The sequence below is a fragment of the Cynocephalus volans genome, chromosome 1 (assembly GCF_027409185.1).
Source record: "Cynocephalus volans isolate mCynVol1 chromosome 1, mCynVol1.pri, whole genome shotgun sequence".
Lineage (NCBI taxonomy): Eukaryota > Metazoa > Chordata > Mammalia > Dermoptera > Cynocephalidae > Cynocephalus > Cynocephalus volans.
Window position 1 is genome coordinate 302,899,154 of NC_084460.1, and position 17,560 is coordinate 302,916,713.

The window sequence follows — 17,560 nt, forward strand, 5'->3', positions numbered from 1 at the left end:
GCTGTCCACATTTTATATTTCACTTTATCCAGATTCATCCCTCATGCCTGGCCAATCCCACTTGCACACGTGCACACAGAGCAACATAGGGAGTGCCCAAGATGGGTGGGCCCTAGCCCACAACTACAGGGCCAAAAGGCACTTCTAGAAAGGGCAGGCGATTTGACAAGGATGTGGTGGGAGCAGTGTTTTAGAAGTTAATAAGAAGAGCACATAAAGGGGCTGTTACCTTTGATTTGTTGCGGAACCAGTCCACTTCGGTGTTCAGCAAAACTCTCTTGGGTCAAAACTGCAACGGAGCTCATGATTGATCTCACACCCACACACAATCCAGGTGAGCACTAAAGCAAGCAAGAATGAATCAAAGAGAGAAAAAAAATCACAGTACAGCCCACCCTCAATTATCTACGAGATCGTTAACCTATGGGTTTTAGCTAGGAGTTTTATTCCTTTCTTTTTTTTAACCAGTAAACTACACCTTTTTATTTTCCTCACAACCTGCTGTAAGCTGATACCCAAACTCTCACCAAGTGATGAGAAGGGAAAAAAATGCAAGCAAAGGAGGGTGCTAGGACAGCAGGTGACTGTCCTCTCAAAAGCTGCCTGGGACAGAGGAAATGGAGGCTCAGGGGTTACAGAGACAGTCTGCACCCACCTCTCCACCACAGGGCCACAGAGATACAGTCTGCATCACAGGGGCCTTGGGACCACTAGCACCTGCCACCTGCCTGACCTAGCCCCCGGGACACAGATCAACACTAGGATCATTCTCCCAACAGCTATCTCAGTTGTTTTGTTAATTGGCTCAGAACATGCCTCCTGATGCTTATAAAATGTATCACATGACCGTTGCTGCAAAGAGCCAACCAGTCTCCTGCAAATTTGTCACCCAGGGCTGCAAACAAACTACCCGACAATCCTGGGAGGCGTGGTGGTGGTAATGGCATGGAGAAGCAGCCTCGCAGTGCTCTGTGGTAACAGTATACCAGGCCCATACATTATGCTAAATGCTGCTGACATGTGCTGGCTGGTGCAGGAAGGGACTCACAGCAGGAGAACCGGTCCAAAGGCACAGAGCTCCTCAGTTCAAGATAGCCACAGTACACAGTGGGACAGGGGCTCTGAAAGCCATAGCTCCTTTCTTTAAGAAATGGGGTGCATTCAGCACTCTGAGAGGGGTCTTATTTTCCTCTCCCCCCACTCCCCACCAGTGAGCCACACACTGCTATGATGAGGGAAAACCCATTTTTCCCCCCACACAATTATGCACTAAGTATCTTATTTGTACCACCTTGGGCCAAGTAATTTAATAAGGAGGAAGTTTCTGAATAAATTTTTTTTTACAAGACCTTTCCCCAAATTGAAGAAAATTAAGTTCTGAATACCTAAAGAGAAGATCCAAATTCAGATGATCCTAAACAAACATAATTCACATTTAAGAAAAAAAGATTAAAAACAGATGGAAGACAGATGACACATCTGAAGGGCACATGTCTACAGACTGCTCATGCTGGGAGACGAAGTCAGAGATGCCTCTGAAGAGCCACTAGAATCTTGAGGATGAGTGAAATATAATGAAAAGAAGGTACACACCGGCTAAGATGATACACATCCTTGTGCTCCCGGGTACACACACAGCCCAGGGACAGGAAGTTTTCAGACAGGACAGTCAAACTTACCAGCTAAATGGTCAGTAGCCAGGAAGTCCGTCCCGAGGCCGCCTGTCAGCTTGCCAGCTTTTGCTTGTGTGGAATAGGAAGGGAGAGAGAACAGGGAGAAAACCAGAGATAAGTTACTTATCTGCATTTTATAACCCAGATCTTTTTTCCTCCCAACCAGAAAAGGTGAAAATATTATTTTCACTTTGGCCACTAATACCAATACCTAGGGAAATTTCTTGGGGAAAAAAATGGAGGTTCTGCTCTTAAGCCATTCGTATCAAACAAAACATATTTCAGTAAAACCTGGACCATCTAGAACTCTTTCAGAGGACAACTTTTCCAAGGACCTGAGGGAGCGATCCCTGAAGTACCAAAAGTTCTCAATTTAACCATTTTGAAGTAAAATCCCATAAAATTGATGGTGTTCTCCTGCATGATTAAATCATATTCCCCATACCCCTGGTGACCTCTAGACTGCTGAGCCAGAAGGGTGGGGATGTGGGCTATGACATACAATAGAATGTGGACCTTGGGGGCTCTTGAGCTTTTCAGGGTGACCAAGAGCTACTTCTTTAAAAGTTCTTTGTGTATTTTGCAGTTAGTTTATTCTTCTTGCTTGTTATCCAGTCCCTTCCAATCCACTGAGGATTTAGAAACCAGATCACAAAATCGCAGGATTGGAAGGAATCTTCAAAGGCCATCTGGGGAGGACCAAGAACTACTCTGTAGAGTAAGAGGGTGTGGATCACCTTGCCTTAGAATTATGGACAGGTGAGGCCACCAGGTAGGTTACTGGCCACTATGTGTGACCACATGTGCATCTAAACTACGAAAAGGCAGGCCTATGAAGGGGTAAGGCATATTTCTAAACTTGGAGGAGGAACAACAGTAAGAGGAACATCCTACCTAGTTGCAGAATAACACCCTGACAACCTTGCCCATAAGACGTGTGGGTCAGGAGCTGGGAAGACAGCACATGGCAGTAGGGGTGGCATCAGCGGACTCTGGATTAAAAGGGCCTCATCCTCCCAGCAGAGCATATGGACTAGTGGCATTTCAGGATTACAACCTTGACCGAGATTTTTTAAAAACTCTAAATGCAGGGCTTTAGTCACAAGGGAAACTACTACAGGCCAGAAGCCAGGGCTACTCTGGGGCCCTGGTGGCACCAGACACACAGATAGATATGCCCCAAGACTGAATGGAGAAAAGGTGGGACAAACTAATGATGAGTATTTTATTTAAGAGTGTCACCAACAAATTCTAATCTGCAAGTTGTAAAGATTAAGGTAAGAAAGAAAGAAAACCTCTCTGCTAAATCAAAGCTCACAAAACATTCATAAATAGGTGAGTGCTCCTTGAGATCCCAAGTTTCTAGCCAGTCCACACGGAGCCAGTCTGGGAGCAAGACAGGGCACTCTAGGCCAAGGTACCCCAACAGGTGTCCCATGGCACTTGCCTCTGGCTGTGTATCCACCCACTTCCCTTGCACAGTCCTCCCACTTGGGCTGCAAGTGCTCTTGCCTGTTGACCTTCGGCCTGGCACACCTCCCACTTGAGGTCGTCCCAGGTGCCAATGTCACTTCTTAAACCCAGACACCTGCCCCCTTACCAAGCTAGGTTCATCTATGTGACCTCAACTGTACCCATGTCCTTGTCCTGTGCTCCCACTGACCAGACCCCCTGCTTTCCAGGACTGGGCAAGTTTTCAGAGCCCACAACCCGCCTGCAAAGTGCAGCGACTGTCCATGTCAGCTCGCACTGACACTGCAGAACAGGGCTGCGAGGAGTCAATCCCCATTCTGCACTTGGTGTCAGTCTCTCCTGAGATCATGCTCATACACCTTTCCGAAGTTAATCCCAACCAGCCCTTATATATTGAACCCCTCAGTCCAAGTAGCTCAAGAGAAGAGCCTCAACACAGCTGAGCCTACTACCATGTCAGAGTGAGAACCTGGAGCAGAGCCTCTAGTGCTCCCCACTTGTGCACAGGCCTCAGGCAACCAGGGAAGGGCAGAGAGTGGACCTCCAGAAAACTCCAGACTGGTCTAACAGGATAATCAGGGTCCCCAGCCTCCAGATTTCAAATGGCAGTTTGTCAGAGCTTAAAGAATGGATCACATCTTGGGTTCTAGTATCATCACACAAGATTTTGTTTTTCTCATAGACAACTCAAAACACTGTTTTTAAAGAGTCTATTTTAAATACATATCTGATGACCCATATGTAAATGCAGACCTCATCCCTACCTGAGACTCTGGAGTAAGACTCTATAAAAGGCCCAGTCTCATCCCTCCCTTGGTACCCTAATCCAATAGTGCCCAGCCCAACTGTCTACCGGTTTCTGGTTTAACAAAACAGCCCCTAAGAAATTGTCCCCCACAGCTCCTTGTCCGTCCCAACCCCCTAACCACTGCTTGTAGCTCTGCCTTTACAGACAACACCCAAGAGGTTAAACACCACTCCCCCTGGACCTTCCAAAGACCTCACAATGGAGACTGGGGTTGAAGGTGCTCTCCAGCCCACCTCCTGCACTTGCTGTCCTGTGAAACCCTGCTGTTCCTGTGAGAACTTAGGAAGGCCCAGGTAACAAACAACAGAGACCAAACATTTGGTGAGTCAGACTTCTCACTGGATCTGATAATAGTGCTTAAATGAAGATTGAAAAGGACTTTTGATATTATTCTAATCCAGTTTTTGAATATAAGGGACAGGAAACGTATGACCTTCCAGGGATCCCAGGTCCATCTCTATGTGGCTGTCAGCATCCTGCTTCAAGTTATGACAAAATCTACAACTTATTTCCCCTTCTGGCCACAGAGAACAAGTCCCTTCTCCTACAAGACTCCTTCAGGTAGGAGCAGCCCTTTCTCCTTGTTCCCTCATTTCCATTGCTCCAACTACCTTCCCCACAAGAAACTTGGATCAATCAGTATTCAGGTCCACCCAATGCAAACCTCAAGCTATTCTCAATCTAGACTTTTAGTTTTGTTTCCTAGACTTTAAGTATCCACCACAAAAAAGTCACATCTCAGAATATAACTATGCACAACTAAAGTGAGAAGGGTAGAAGCCAAGACCCTCCTGTTCCACCCAAGAACTGTGGAGTGCCCCTGACTCCCTCAAGGTAGAAAGGGGAAGTCACTACAGCTGTGCATCAGGTTGGAAAGCCGGTGCTAACAGGTGGACAACAGAAATGCTTTAAATGAAGGATTCTACTTTTCTGCTTCTAAACAAGCAAGTATTTAAGTTGATTACCTTGTGATAAGTTTTGCCAACTACCTATCTAAAGAGCAACAATCTGCAAAGAGAATATATCATAGTACTGCAGAAAGAATTTTATTTCAGACCCAGCTGATGAGATTCATTACACATTACACAGGGCTCGAGCGCATCAAAAACCTACAGCTGAGATCTGGGACTTCTCTTCCAAAATTAAAACTGCTTACTTTCAGCCCCACAGAAATTTTTCAAGGGAAATTTTCTTTCAAATTACTCCTCAAGACCACTAACCAAACCCCAGAACAAAACAGTAAAATCCCGATCTTCTGAAAGGTCACAAAACCTAAATCGGCGTGACAACTGCGGGTCCCAGGCGAGCGGGCTGGCATCTGTGCGTTCGACCAAGTTCTGGAAGTCAGCGCCCGTCCTGCATGGAGGAACTTTCACAGATGCCACCTCAGCACGGCCCTCCCACAGGCCACGGGAGCCCGCGGGCGGGGACAAGCTTAAAGGGGCAGCAGCGCGCGCGGCCTCCGAGCCTCGTCCGAGCTGGGTACTTTTCCGTAATGGATTTTTCATGTGCGGACCCTGGGGCACGGCCAAGGCGTCCTCCAGCCGCGACGAGCGCGGCCGTCCCCACCGCGGCCTGCACGGGCCGGCGCCGGGGACGCGGCAGGTGGAGGTGCAGCGGTCGCCCGCCCCAGGCCCCGCCACCACCTGGGGAAAGGACCCCGGCCGGCTGCGGGCGGCGGAAGCCGCGGACACCTCTCCCTCCCGGCGGGCCGGGTCGGAGCAGCCTGGGCTGGGGGAGGGGGCTCCTGGGGGCGGCGCGGAGGGAGAGGACAGGGGCAGCGCGGCCGCCCACGTCACCAACCTGGGCCCAGGTCGGCGCCCCTCCCCCACCGCACGCAGCTGCGGCTTCGGGTCGCTCGAAGCCGCCGGGGAGCGAGAGCGCGCGAGACCCTCGGAGGCGCCCGCTCGCGGGACTCGGTAAAGTTTCCGCACTTCTCCGGGGACGGCGCCGCGGCCCATGCGCAGTGGTGACACGTAGCCGTCTCCCCCCCCACTCCCAGCCGGGACCAGCACCGGGACGGCGCGGGGAGAGGGCGCCCGCGGGCCGGGGTGGCCTGGCGGGCCGCGGGGAGCAGCACGGCCCTTGCCCGCTGCCCGGCCCTGCGCGCGGGCGCCCCAGCCCCGGAGTCCAACTTCCCCGCCCCGGCCCCTGACTTCCCCGCCCCGGCCCGGAGCCCGACTTCCCCGCCCTGTTCCGCCCGCTCACCCGGGGCCCGCCGTCCGTCCGCCCGCCGCCGCGCGGGAGAAGCCGGGACGCGCTCCGAGGCGCGGCGCCCGGGCCCCGGCCGCTATATAGGGCGGCGGCTCCAATCCCGCCGAGACACGTCAGGCCGCCGCCGCCCCGCCCCGCCCGCCGGGGTCCCCGAGCCACCCGCCGCCGCGTCCCCGTCCCTGCCGCGCCCGCGCCCGGGGTCCTGCCCGCTCCAGGAGGAGCTGCGCTGCCGCCCTTGGGGGCGGGGGGCCGAGGAGTCGGGAAGCCACCTCCTCCAGAAAGCGGCAAGCGCGCCCCGCAAGAGCCCCACAGTGAAGACGTCCCGAGAAGTACATGTCCCAGAAAAGAAAAAGGAAAACACCGGCCCCGACCGTTTACAACGTCCATAGCTGGAGGACAAGCCAGCCTCAGCCGGAGAGTACTCACAGGTGGGCACACACGTCAGGCCCGCACAAAGTTTGGAACCCCAATCTTTCCTCCCTCACTTGCGCGTGGTTCGGTCCTGCACCTCAGCAAAAGATTCTCTACGCTACTCAGCTACCAATTTAATCCCCTTCGAAAATGTAAAATCCTCTTCATTTAAAGAGTGTTATTCATGGCCCCATCTCTGCATACACACATGCGAAAGAATGGAACCCACCAGGATCCCCATAGGGATCTCAGGGGGCTTCCATCCTAGTGGAATGACTTGTCAATTCTGCATCTATTGTGCTTAGTAAGTGACAACTGCCACTATTACCTTTAAGGGTACAAGGCTAGTGGAAGAATTTGTAGAGCTATCAGTTTGAATCTCTGATGAGGTGACATCTGAGCAGAATCCTGCATAAAGTATGGGAGTCAGCCACAGATACCGGTAGCAAGAGGCAGGGGCATATCCAGCCATTCTGGGAACAGCGAGGTCAGGCTAGACAAGCAGCAGGGGACCAGGTCAGCAAGCCTGCAGCCATGATATAGCTTGTCACTCAGGATGGCAGGAAGCTGGTGGGGGGTTCCGAACAGCATAAAGTATGACCACACGTATTTTTTTAGTGAAACACTGACACTATGTAGAGAGTGGATGGGGGGTGTGGGGAAGGAGGGAGGGGGACAGGGAGGCCTACTATAGTTGCTCAATCTAAACATGACAATGGCTTGATTTATGGTTGGCATAGTGGACAAAATAAGTGACCAGATTTGGTAAATATTTGGAAGGTAGCACCAAGAAGTTCCTTATTAACTAGATGTGCAGTGTAACAGAAGTTAAGAACAGCATAGAGACTCTTGGACTGAGTGACTGGGAAGAGCTGCCCTCCCTGGGGATGTGAGATGCCCTGGATAAAGTACGGATGTTGGGTCGTACGTGCAGGCTGGAGGTCAGGGGAGAAACCCAGGAGCCAGTAGCACACAGCTGACTTAGCACTTCATGACATCATTTGGGGAAAGAAATCAAGGAAAACAGAAAATCCACTGCTTAAAGTGGAGAAAGAGCCAAGGACATAGTTGTCAAAGCAGGGCTCTAAGTCACCAGTAATGGGGCAGGTTTAAGAGCCTCTAAGCACCAAGGCACTCTTCAGCACCCCTTTCTGTGCCATTACTCAGTCTTTTCATGGACATTAACCAACCAGCAACTATAACAAGTGTGCTTTTTGTTGTTTTGTTTTTGAGGGCTCAGCACAGTGGAGAGGGAGATGAGGAGACAGTCAGGGGTAAGTATTTAGAGTCAACAGGTCCACTGTCAAAGAACTTCCAGTGAAGCCAGGAAGTCAACACAGGTATAGTACCTGATGCACAGAAGACCTTAAAGAGTTGGTTGAAAAACATATAGTTAACAAAAGATATTATAAAATCAAATGTTAAGCTTGTGCTAAAACCATCCCAGGGTGCTTCTGTGCTGATAACTATGAACAGCTTTTCTTCCCAGCAAACTTTAATACATGGGCAAATTTGAGAGTCCCATGTCCAGCAATACTCAGACCAGACAATGTGTGAACTCTATGGCTGCTTCCCCTCAAGGGGACAAGGGAGAAGCTTTGGGCCTGCTAAAGGTAAAAGGTTAGAACAGAGATAGCTTCCCACCCCCCAAAGTCATGATCCCCCAAAAGACTACACACTCTCAACAAAAGGTAGGTCAAAGAAAACAAAGAAGAAAAACCCACTAGCACAGAGAGATTACAGGATGCTTTCTGACTGGTCTATGCTGGAAAGCAAGAGCATCTCTTGAGCACTAGAGACAATGGGCTAGTACTCCACAAAGGTTTGGGCTCAAATCCCTACAACCCCATTTGTTCAGAAACCCATAGCCCAAACTGAGAAACTGACAAAACAGAAAGCAATCCCACTCTGGGAGGAAAAAACCCTCGTAACAGGATAAAAAGGATCCCATAGATAAACCCACACAGCAGAGAGACTAAAAAATCCAAATTTCAAAAAGTAAGAAGACTGAAATAGGATTAGACTCAAGAACTTCAGATGACATAACTATAAGACTGAGAATATTTTAAAAAGCATATAATTAGAGACATAAGACATAAAGATGGCATTAAAAAAAATCAAGAGATGGTCCTCATTAGTTTAGTGGTGAGAGAAAAAAAAAATCAAGAGATGGAACAAATAAAAGAGGATTAGGAACCACAGATGAGAGGATGAGAAATTCCACCATATGTCTAAAAGGAGTTCTAAAAGAAGAGAATACAAAGAACAGGTAAGAAATATTGGAAAAACAGTTGAAAAAATTCTAGGATTTAAAGATACAACACTCCCTCTTCCCCCGCAAAAAGACAAAACAGGTGGTTAGTAGGATAATTTAAACTAATCCACACCAAAACACACTACAGTGAAACCTCAGAACAGCAAAGACAAGAGTAGACCTTAGAAGGAACTAGAGAGAAAAGACAGGTTACCTATAAAGGAACACCATGAGATGAGTGCAGACCACCTAACAGCAACAATACACACCAGAAGACAATGGAATGTTACCTATAAATCATGCTGAAGGAAATAACTGTCAATTTAGATTTATCTCATTTAAGAATGGGAATAAAACAGACATTCAAACAAAGATAAAGCAACAACTATCAAGAGATCACTGCTGAAAGACCTACTTTATAAAGGACATATTTCAGCAAGAAAAAATGAAAGCAAGAGAGACCTGAAGACATGGTGATAAAGAAACCGATATCCTAGATAAAATGAAACAAGCATTGACCCTACACTAATAAAAACAATAAGATTTGAAAGGACTTAAAACATAACAGAATTAAAATGCTAGGCAGCAATAATATATAAGGTGGGAGGGAGACACTGAAGCTGCAGTATTTTAAGATCCTCATATAGGAAGAGGTCATGATATTTATTTTAGCCCTTGTTGAGAATGAAAAACAAAAATTTAAAGGTAACCTAGGGAAAATAGGAACAGTTTTTACCTTGCAAACCAAACTCTCATTCAAATGGAAGTTATTGACAATGTTCTAAATCATGGATTAGCTAGTAAATTCAGAGGTATCCATTACAATATATATCATTACTTACTGGTTACATTATATTGTATTACTAATCATTAAAGAAAAGAGAGGAAACAAAACATAATAGGAGCCAAAGTAAGTAAAAGTGAAGCAATGAAGAGGCAAGGTAAATAAAACACAAAATATGACAACGGAAGAAGTGAATTAGATGTATCAGAAACCTAGAAATGTGTTAGTAGACTGAAATGGCTGGTTACAAAATGCAGCTGTAAGCTACGGTCCTAAACCATAAGGGCATAAAGGCTGAAAGTAAACGAGTGGAAGAAGTACTCCAGGTAAATACGAACCAAATGAAAGATAGGCTAGCTATATTATTTTCATATAACATGGAATGTAGGACAAGGATCTTTTTTAAGAACAAAGGTCAAGAATAAAAATTCAATCAACTCTGATCATGTATGTATCTAATAATATAACTACAAAACATTTAAAGTAAAAACTGAAGGTTGACATACACAAGATTAATGGGGATACCGACCCAACTCTCTTTGTAACATAGATTATAGAGATTAAAAATGTATAGAAAGATCAACACTATTAATAAACCTAGTTTTATTGAACACACGATTAGAAATGCCACTTTTTTTCAAGCATAGGCAGAGCATTTATAAAAACTGGCTAGGAGCTAAGGCAAAAAAAAAAAAAAATCAACGAATACTAAAGAATTAATATTATAACAACATTCTCTGACCACAACTCAATCAGAAGTCAACTTAAAATTTTTAAAAGTCCGGATTTTTTTTTTGCAGCTAGCTGGTTTGGAATCCAAACCTTTGCCCTTAAGTCTGCAAATTTTAAAACTTGCTTCTAAATAACTCATAGGACAAAGAAAAGAACCTGAAAATATTTAGAACTGAGCAGTAAAGCAGTTCTACATCCAAACTGGTGGAATGGAGCCAGAGTATTATTTGAAGTCCAGTTTATAATCCGAAGCCTCATAGTGAAGATGAAAAAGTAAAAGTGAATAAGCTAAATAGTCTTCCTGAAATTAGGAAAAGCACAACAAACCTTAAAAAAGTATATGAAAATAAAGGTAAGGAATTAATAAAGTAAAACACATTTACTAGAAAAGGTAAACAAAACCTAAAGCAAATTCCTTAAAAAGACCAGTTAGATCTCTGGTAAAAATGATCAATGAAAAAAAGAGAAGATATAAATAGGCAATATTAAGAATTAAAGGTGGGGTCAAAAACTATAACTATAACAGATATTCTGAAAAATCACACAAGAATTCTACTGAGAAAAAAGTATCGAAAACTTGAAAACGGATGAAATGGGCAATTTCTAGAAAAAATCGTCACCCAAAATGAGTAAGAAATGCAAAGTCTGAATAACCAACCCTTTTCAGTCTTGGAAGAAACAAATATAAAAATCAAAACAAGGGGCTGACCAGTTAGGTCAGATGGTTTAGAGTGTGATGCTGGTAACACCAAGGTCCAGGGTTCAATCCCTGTACTGGCTGGCTGCCAAATAAAACAAACAAAACAAAAACATCACAACAAAATGCTTTTGTAAGGAAGGCTTGAGAAGATAAGCATAACAGTAGAAAGGTATTTAAAACCAAAACCCTAAAATAATTTAGCAAAGTGATCCAGAAATATAAAAACAAATAATATATCATGATACAGTCGAGTTTATTCCAGTAATGAGAGGTGGTACAATATTAGAAAAATACATTAAAGTCACAACCTTATTAGCATAGGGGGCAAAAATGATTTTATCATCTCAAAAGACTCAATCTGATATAAGTAACCCATTCCTGATAACAACTAGGAATACAAGGAAACTTTCTTAACTGGATGATGAGTGCCTACCAAAAACCCTCATTAGAAGCATTCACACGAGGGTCATGAAGACAAAGTACTAGAGATCCTAGCCAGGGCAGTATGAAAAAGGAAGTAAGAAAGAAATGCACAAGAACTGGAAACAAAAACTGCCAGTGTTCACAGACAATACAACCCTACAGGTAGAAAATACTGGAGAATCCACAGATACACTACTAAAACCAATTAAAAATTTCATCCAGTTTTCTGGAAGATCAATACACAAAATTATGTTCCAAAACAACAGCAACAAACTATTAGAAATAAGATTATGATTTATAGAGAATATTACAAAAACTTCTCTCAAAATACAGAAAAGACCTAAGTAAATGGAGACACTCCATGTTCATCTAAAGGGAAGACTTAATCACAAAAGACTGTATCTTCCTTAATTAGACTCAAAATTCAATGCAAATAACAACCTAAATCCCAAAAGGTGTGTGTGTGTCTGTGTGTGTGTGTGTGTGTGTGTGTGTGTGTATGGAATTTTACAACCAGATTTTATACAATTTTTATTTATATAATATTTCTAAATACAATTTTTATAATACTGTATCATATAACATTAAATTGTAGAACTATTTATATACACAATTTTTTAAATAGTTACATATACAATTATATTTATACAAGAAAATTTATACAAAAGATCAAGGACCAAGAACTCTGAAGAAAACAAGGTGGGGGAAGACTTGCCTTCTCCAATATCAAGGTTTTACAACCACAGTAATTCCGATGGTGCTGGTGCAGGGATGAACGCAGAAAAGGGAATGGGAGAGAGGGCTCTGACATGGACATAGAGCATACAGACATCACCTGCCTCATAGGCAACCTTGTGGGTCATGGGGAGGGACTGACTATGTAATCAATGGCTCTGGGAAAACTGGTTGTCTATAGGACAAAAAAAACTAGATCCTTATTTCACACTCTTCACAAGGCCTATTAAGGCTCAGGGTGCAAATAAATACTCCTTGAGAGAACAATCCCATTTCTAGATATATACTTTAAGAAAAAGCTCTTGCACATGAGCAAAAGGAAATGTGTACAAGAATGTTCATCACAACATTGTTAGTAATAGCCAACAATTTTAACAACCTGTCAATGGATAGAGATGGATAGATAAACTGAGGTGGGCAATTTATGTCACCTATCCTCGTTGCTTTACCAATTACCTGATAGGAACATGTTCAAGTGGGGCCATGCTGATGGGGTCAGAAAGAGCAGTGGACCACGAGTTACCTCCAAGGCAGTGGGAGTGAGGACTTGAGGCATGTAGGTCCGACACTTGCTCAAGCAGCAGGGCCATCCTGAAGAACGTTAGCACCAAGGGACGAGAGCAGCTAGCACAATTTACTCCCCCATGCTGAGTGTGGTGGTCAAGTCAGAACAAAGACATGTTTTCATCCCTCTTGACAGCTAAAATTTTTAAATTATGTATGTGGCTCATATTATGTATTTTTATTAGTATAATCCCCTTTTATGATTAAGCTTATTTATACTTGGCCTAAGTTGACTTGTAGCATATTCTAATAATGAACACATCAAAACTGGGTTCTTTTCCTTGGCTCAGATATAATATTTATTACCATATGTACATTAACCTCGGCAGCCTAAAATGAAGTTCTATAAGTTCAGATGAGAGAGAAACAAATAGCTACATAGTCCATAGTTTCCTTTATATTCTGCTTTGTTCTCTTTCCACTAACTAATTCTGTCAGTTTCACTTCTTTTCAGGAAGTGACCGAAAGGGTAACTTCGTATATTCTTTAAATGACACTGTTACTCTGACTTATTTCTTAGATTCACGCATTTCTAGGTAATGTGAAAATATGCAATTTACATCTTAGCTAAGTCATTACAGACTATATAAAGAACACCAAACTTGTGTTCTACACCAGAATACCTGTGTTTAGAATCTTGCTCGGATACAATCTGGGTCACCTTGGCTAGTTGTTTAAGCTCTCAACTTTTACTTTTCACATCTGTAAACTTTTGGGAACTTTTCTGTAAATTCAAGGAAGATAACATCTAAAAGAAGCCGCCCAGTAGTAGGTATCTCACTGTTTGGGAATGCTAGCGTTTAATTTCACTAAATGAACACATCACATTTAATGTGTGATAAATACACTTATTGTATGAAATAATCAGCGCATATTTATACAGCTGAATAAAGAATAATATTTACTTATAGCCTAATTCAAGAACACGTGTCAAGTGAATATACCTTATAACTTAAAAAAAAAAAAAAGGGATGGTGGGGGGAAGAGGAACTGGTAAAGGGACACAAAAATCAACTACATTGTATATTGATAAGTTAAAATAAAAAAAAGAAAAAAAAAAGAAAATGGGACAAATGTTAGGTTCAAAAGAGTAAGTTAACAGATTTCCATAGAAATAAAACAGACTACTCTATGGAGCTGTGCTGGCCAATATGTACCAGCCACATATGGCTAATGACTGTTGAGATATGGCTAGTTAAAACTGATATGTGCCAGAAGTCTAAAATACACACTGGATTTTGAAGATTTAGTTTAAAAAAAAAAAAAAAAAAAAAAACCCACAAGGTAAAACATTTCAATTTTTATATTAATTACATGTTAAAATATTTTGGATCGATTGTGTGAAACAAAATATATTACTAAAATTAATTTCACTTTTTATGTTTCTTAAGCTCAATACTAGAAAATTTTAAATTATATATGTGGCTCATATTATATTTTTATTGAACAGCACTGCTATGGAGTGACCATATTTTCAAACCAAAGCTGAAATGTAACCTGAAAAAGGAGCTTTTTTTTTCTTATTAGTAAGCTTTATATAACAGTCTTAAAGGAAAAAAATCTCAAATCATCGTATTATTAATCTTTTGTTTAAAATACGTATATTTGGAGGAAAAAATGCAAAATGAATATTCATCTTGGTCGTGAAAGTGTGTCCTCTACCACTAACACCCAGGGCATGTGGCACACGGTGAGGTCCAAGACTTCTGGAGAAGAGGTGAGCAAGCTCAGTTCACAGTATGTCTTCCAAGGACTCTAACTATCCATTAAAAAAAGGCGGGGGGGGGGGGGACACAAATAGACCTTTCATAGAAATACAGGAAACATTTATTTAATTTGTATAAAAGAAAATGCAAATGGAAAGTAGAATGAGATTTTACAATTCAACTCTCAGGCCGGCAAAAATAAAGTCTGATGACTTAGAAAAGATAAGGGAGAGCTCATGTGGCTGGAAGAATAATTGATGTGATCTCTTTGGAGAACATACATATTTGATTACATATTAAAATTTTAAATATAAATATTCTTTGATCCAGCAATTCCTGTTTCTAAGAATTTGTCACATATGTGCCCAAAGATATATACTGTAGCATTTTTGTAGAATTAAAAGACTGGACATTTGCATTGCTTCTATTACTAGGGGACTGGATAAACAAAAGATGGCAGAGCACAAAGCATCATAACTGGCCTCCATGAAGGACCTACTGAATGAACAAATCTCCACCCCCAGCCCCCAGTAAACATATCAATTGATGTCATACCCCAATAATAAACTGCCTTCTAGGGTGCCCTTAACTCTGGCTCCCATGCTATATGCCTAGGAAGACTCAGCTGGGCCTGCTTCCAAACCTGTTTATGACAGTTTTGCCCGTCAACGTAACCACATTTAAAAATAATACAAAATAATGAAATAAGAGTGAAATGTTTCTATAAGTATTAAGTTTACCACATGGAAATTCTCAAGAAGGGCAGGTTGCTTAAAAAAAATTATGTCAATTGAGGAAATCTTAAAAATCTCAAAGAATCCTACATTCTAATTTTTTTGTTTGTTTGTTTTTTTAAGATGACCAGTAAGGCATCTTAACCCTTGACTTGGTGTTGTCAGCACCATGCTCACCCAGTGAGCTAACTGGACATCCCTATATGGGATCAGAACCCATGTCCTGGGCCGAGCCCGTGGCGCACTCGGGAGAGTGCAGCGCTGGGAGTGCAGCGATGCTCCCGGCGCGGGTTCGGATCCTATATAGGAACGGCCGGTGCACTCACTGGCTGAGTGCCGGTCACGAAAAAGACAAAAAAAAAAAAAAAAAAAAGAACCCATGTCCTTGGTGTTATCAGCACCACACTCTCCTGAGTGAGCCATGGTCCGGCCCCATTCTAATTGTTTTGTCAGTTTCTTAAATTCTTGATCCACTTAAAAGAAATAGATGCTGAAAATCCTAGGTGACATATTATGAATTTGGTAAGAAGAGAGAATATAATCCAACTGGAAGACCCATTTCAAACAGGTCTTGGCCCTATATCAAATGATGGGTGAATGAAATCAACATCAGTGCCTCCACTACAGGTTGGTTAAGAGAGCTTTAACCATACACCCAGTGTCATTGAGCAAGAAAGTGGCAGCTCTGTATTATATTGATATGCAACCAGTTGTGTTCAAGTAAGAGATACGTGTTTGTATATGCATAAACCTCCCTAGAAGGACACTTAAGTCACTGAGAACAGAAAAAGGACAGGGAGCCCAGAGCCAAGAACTGAGCAACATTAACATGAGCAGCTGGTTGTAAAGGGAGTGGCTGGACTGACGGACTTGAAAAGACAGCAGTTCTACTGTAAAGGTGTAGAATGTGAAGCTGAGAGGGGAGCACAAGAAAAAACAGCATTTGGGTCTTCAAAAAGTTCATCGAAATAGTCGTATTATCCATAAACTTTTTGAGGTACACTTGTGTATATTCATATACTATTTACTGAAAAATACTTCCATTTGGAGAGGGAAAAAAAGGTAATCTTAAGTAGAATTAGCACTACAAATCAGCAAAAGGCAAGATCACAAGAACTATTTTTTTTGGCTGTTTTATTAGACCATCTTACCAGGGAGAAGTATGAAGTCAGACTTTTTTGTTGTTATTAATTTCTTTGTAAGGGACTGCTAATTACAGAAAGGATGAAACACTTTACATTTACCCATTATTAACTTTTGGTGGTGTACTTTCTTGATTTTTTGTATTTCTGGTATCTTTTTTTTTGATGTTTATTCATTGTGGCAGGGGGTTTCACAGTCCACTGGTTTGAGACTATTGACTAACTAAGATGTTGCTGTGGTTTCCAATTTGATATGGCTACCTCTGTGACTGCTCAGTTGGCCTCTAGTGCCTTGTGTGTGTGGTTGCTTCGGGTCTTGGGCCTCTCCGGGGAGCCACCTTTCTGGTCAGCTTGGACTCTGCTGGGCTGCTGGATCATGGGGCGGTACCGCAGGGTGTGTGGTCTCTGCTGAGCTTCCACTTCCCGTGCAGGACTTCTCCCTGTTCCGTGTGCTCTGGCCCGGGCTGCTGGATCAGGCAGTGGCGGCCCCACAGGGTGTGTGGTTTCTGTCGAGTCTCCACCTCCCTAGCCGGACGTCTCCCTGCTTTGTGCGCACTGGGCTGGGCTGGGACGTGTCTTCTGCAACCCTCGTCTATCAGCTGGGCCTTCAAGACCCTGCTCGGCACCGCCTCGCCCAGGAAGTCTACCAGGTTTCTGCTAGGCGCAGATGACCAGTCGCTCTGGGTGCCTTTGTAGCACTGTGTAGATCTTTCTCGGGACTTATCACCTTCCTCCTGGTATCCCGGTTATTTGTGTACTTGTCTTATCTCCCACACCAGAGTGTGAGCTCCTTGGGGGAGGAGCCTGCAGCACACGGTTCACCTTTGAATCCCCCCGGTGCGGACCGACTCCGGTGCCTGCCCGCAGTCAGCTCTCCGGCAGGTTCAAGCGAACTTGGGAACTCTCTGACCACACTATTGCTAACCAGAAATCGGTTAGGTGTTTTTCCGAACTGGTGGCCGCAGAGATGGTATCTGCCTCCCGGTAACAGGAAGTTTACCAGGGGCTGGAGCCCAGGGTGCGGTGGAGTGACAGTCAGCCCTGCCTCCCGACGCTGGCCGGGGATGCCCCACGCCACCAGCCCCGCCAGAGAACCCTGGAGGGAGTGGGAGGGGAGGCTGGCCCGCAGGCCCCGGGAAGCCCCACGCCGGGGCAAGCAAGTGGGAAGGCTCAGTGAGGAGCCGAGCTGGGCGAGGAGGACAGGCTT

At 44.0% G+C, this 17,560-nt stretch overlaps 1 protein-coding gene across 4 annotated transcripts in view; it reads right to left on the minus strand.

The window, feature by feature from the left end:
* Positions 1-17,560, minus strand: part of HDLBP (high density lipoprotein binding protein) — an 85,665-nt gene that overhangs the window by 35,852 nt on the left and 32,253 nt on the right. For 2 of the 4 annotated variants that reach the window (XM_063091471.1, XM_063091455.1), the window contains exons 2-3: positions 1,680-1,742; positions 230-341 (exon numbers count right to left, since the gene is read on the minus strand). In XM_063091471.1, coding sequence (XP_062947541.1) covers positions 230-305 — 76 coding nt within the window. In that variant the 5' untranslated portion in view covers positions 306-341; positions 1,680-1,742. Of the gene's footprint in view, positions 1-229; positions 342-1,679; positions 1,743-5,757; positions 5,781-6,162; positions 6,253-17,560 lie in introns of those variants that run through there. The other 2 variants (XM_063091462.1, XM_063091479.1) reach the window with 2 other exon arrangements.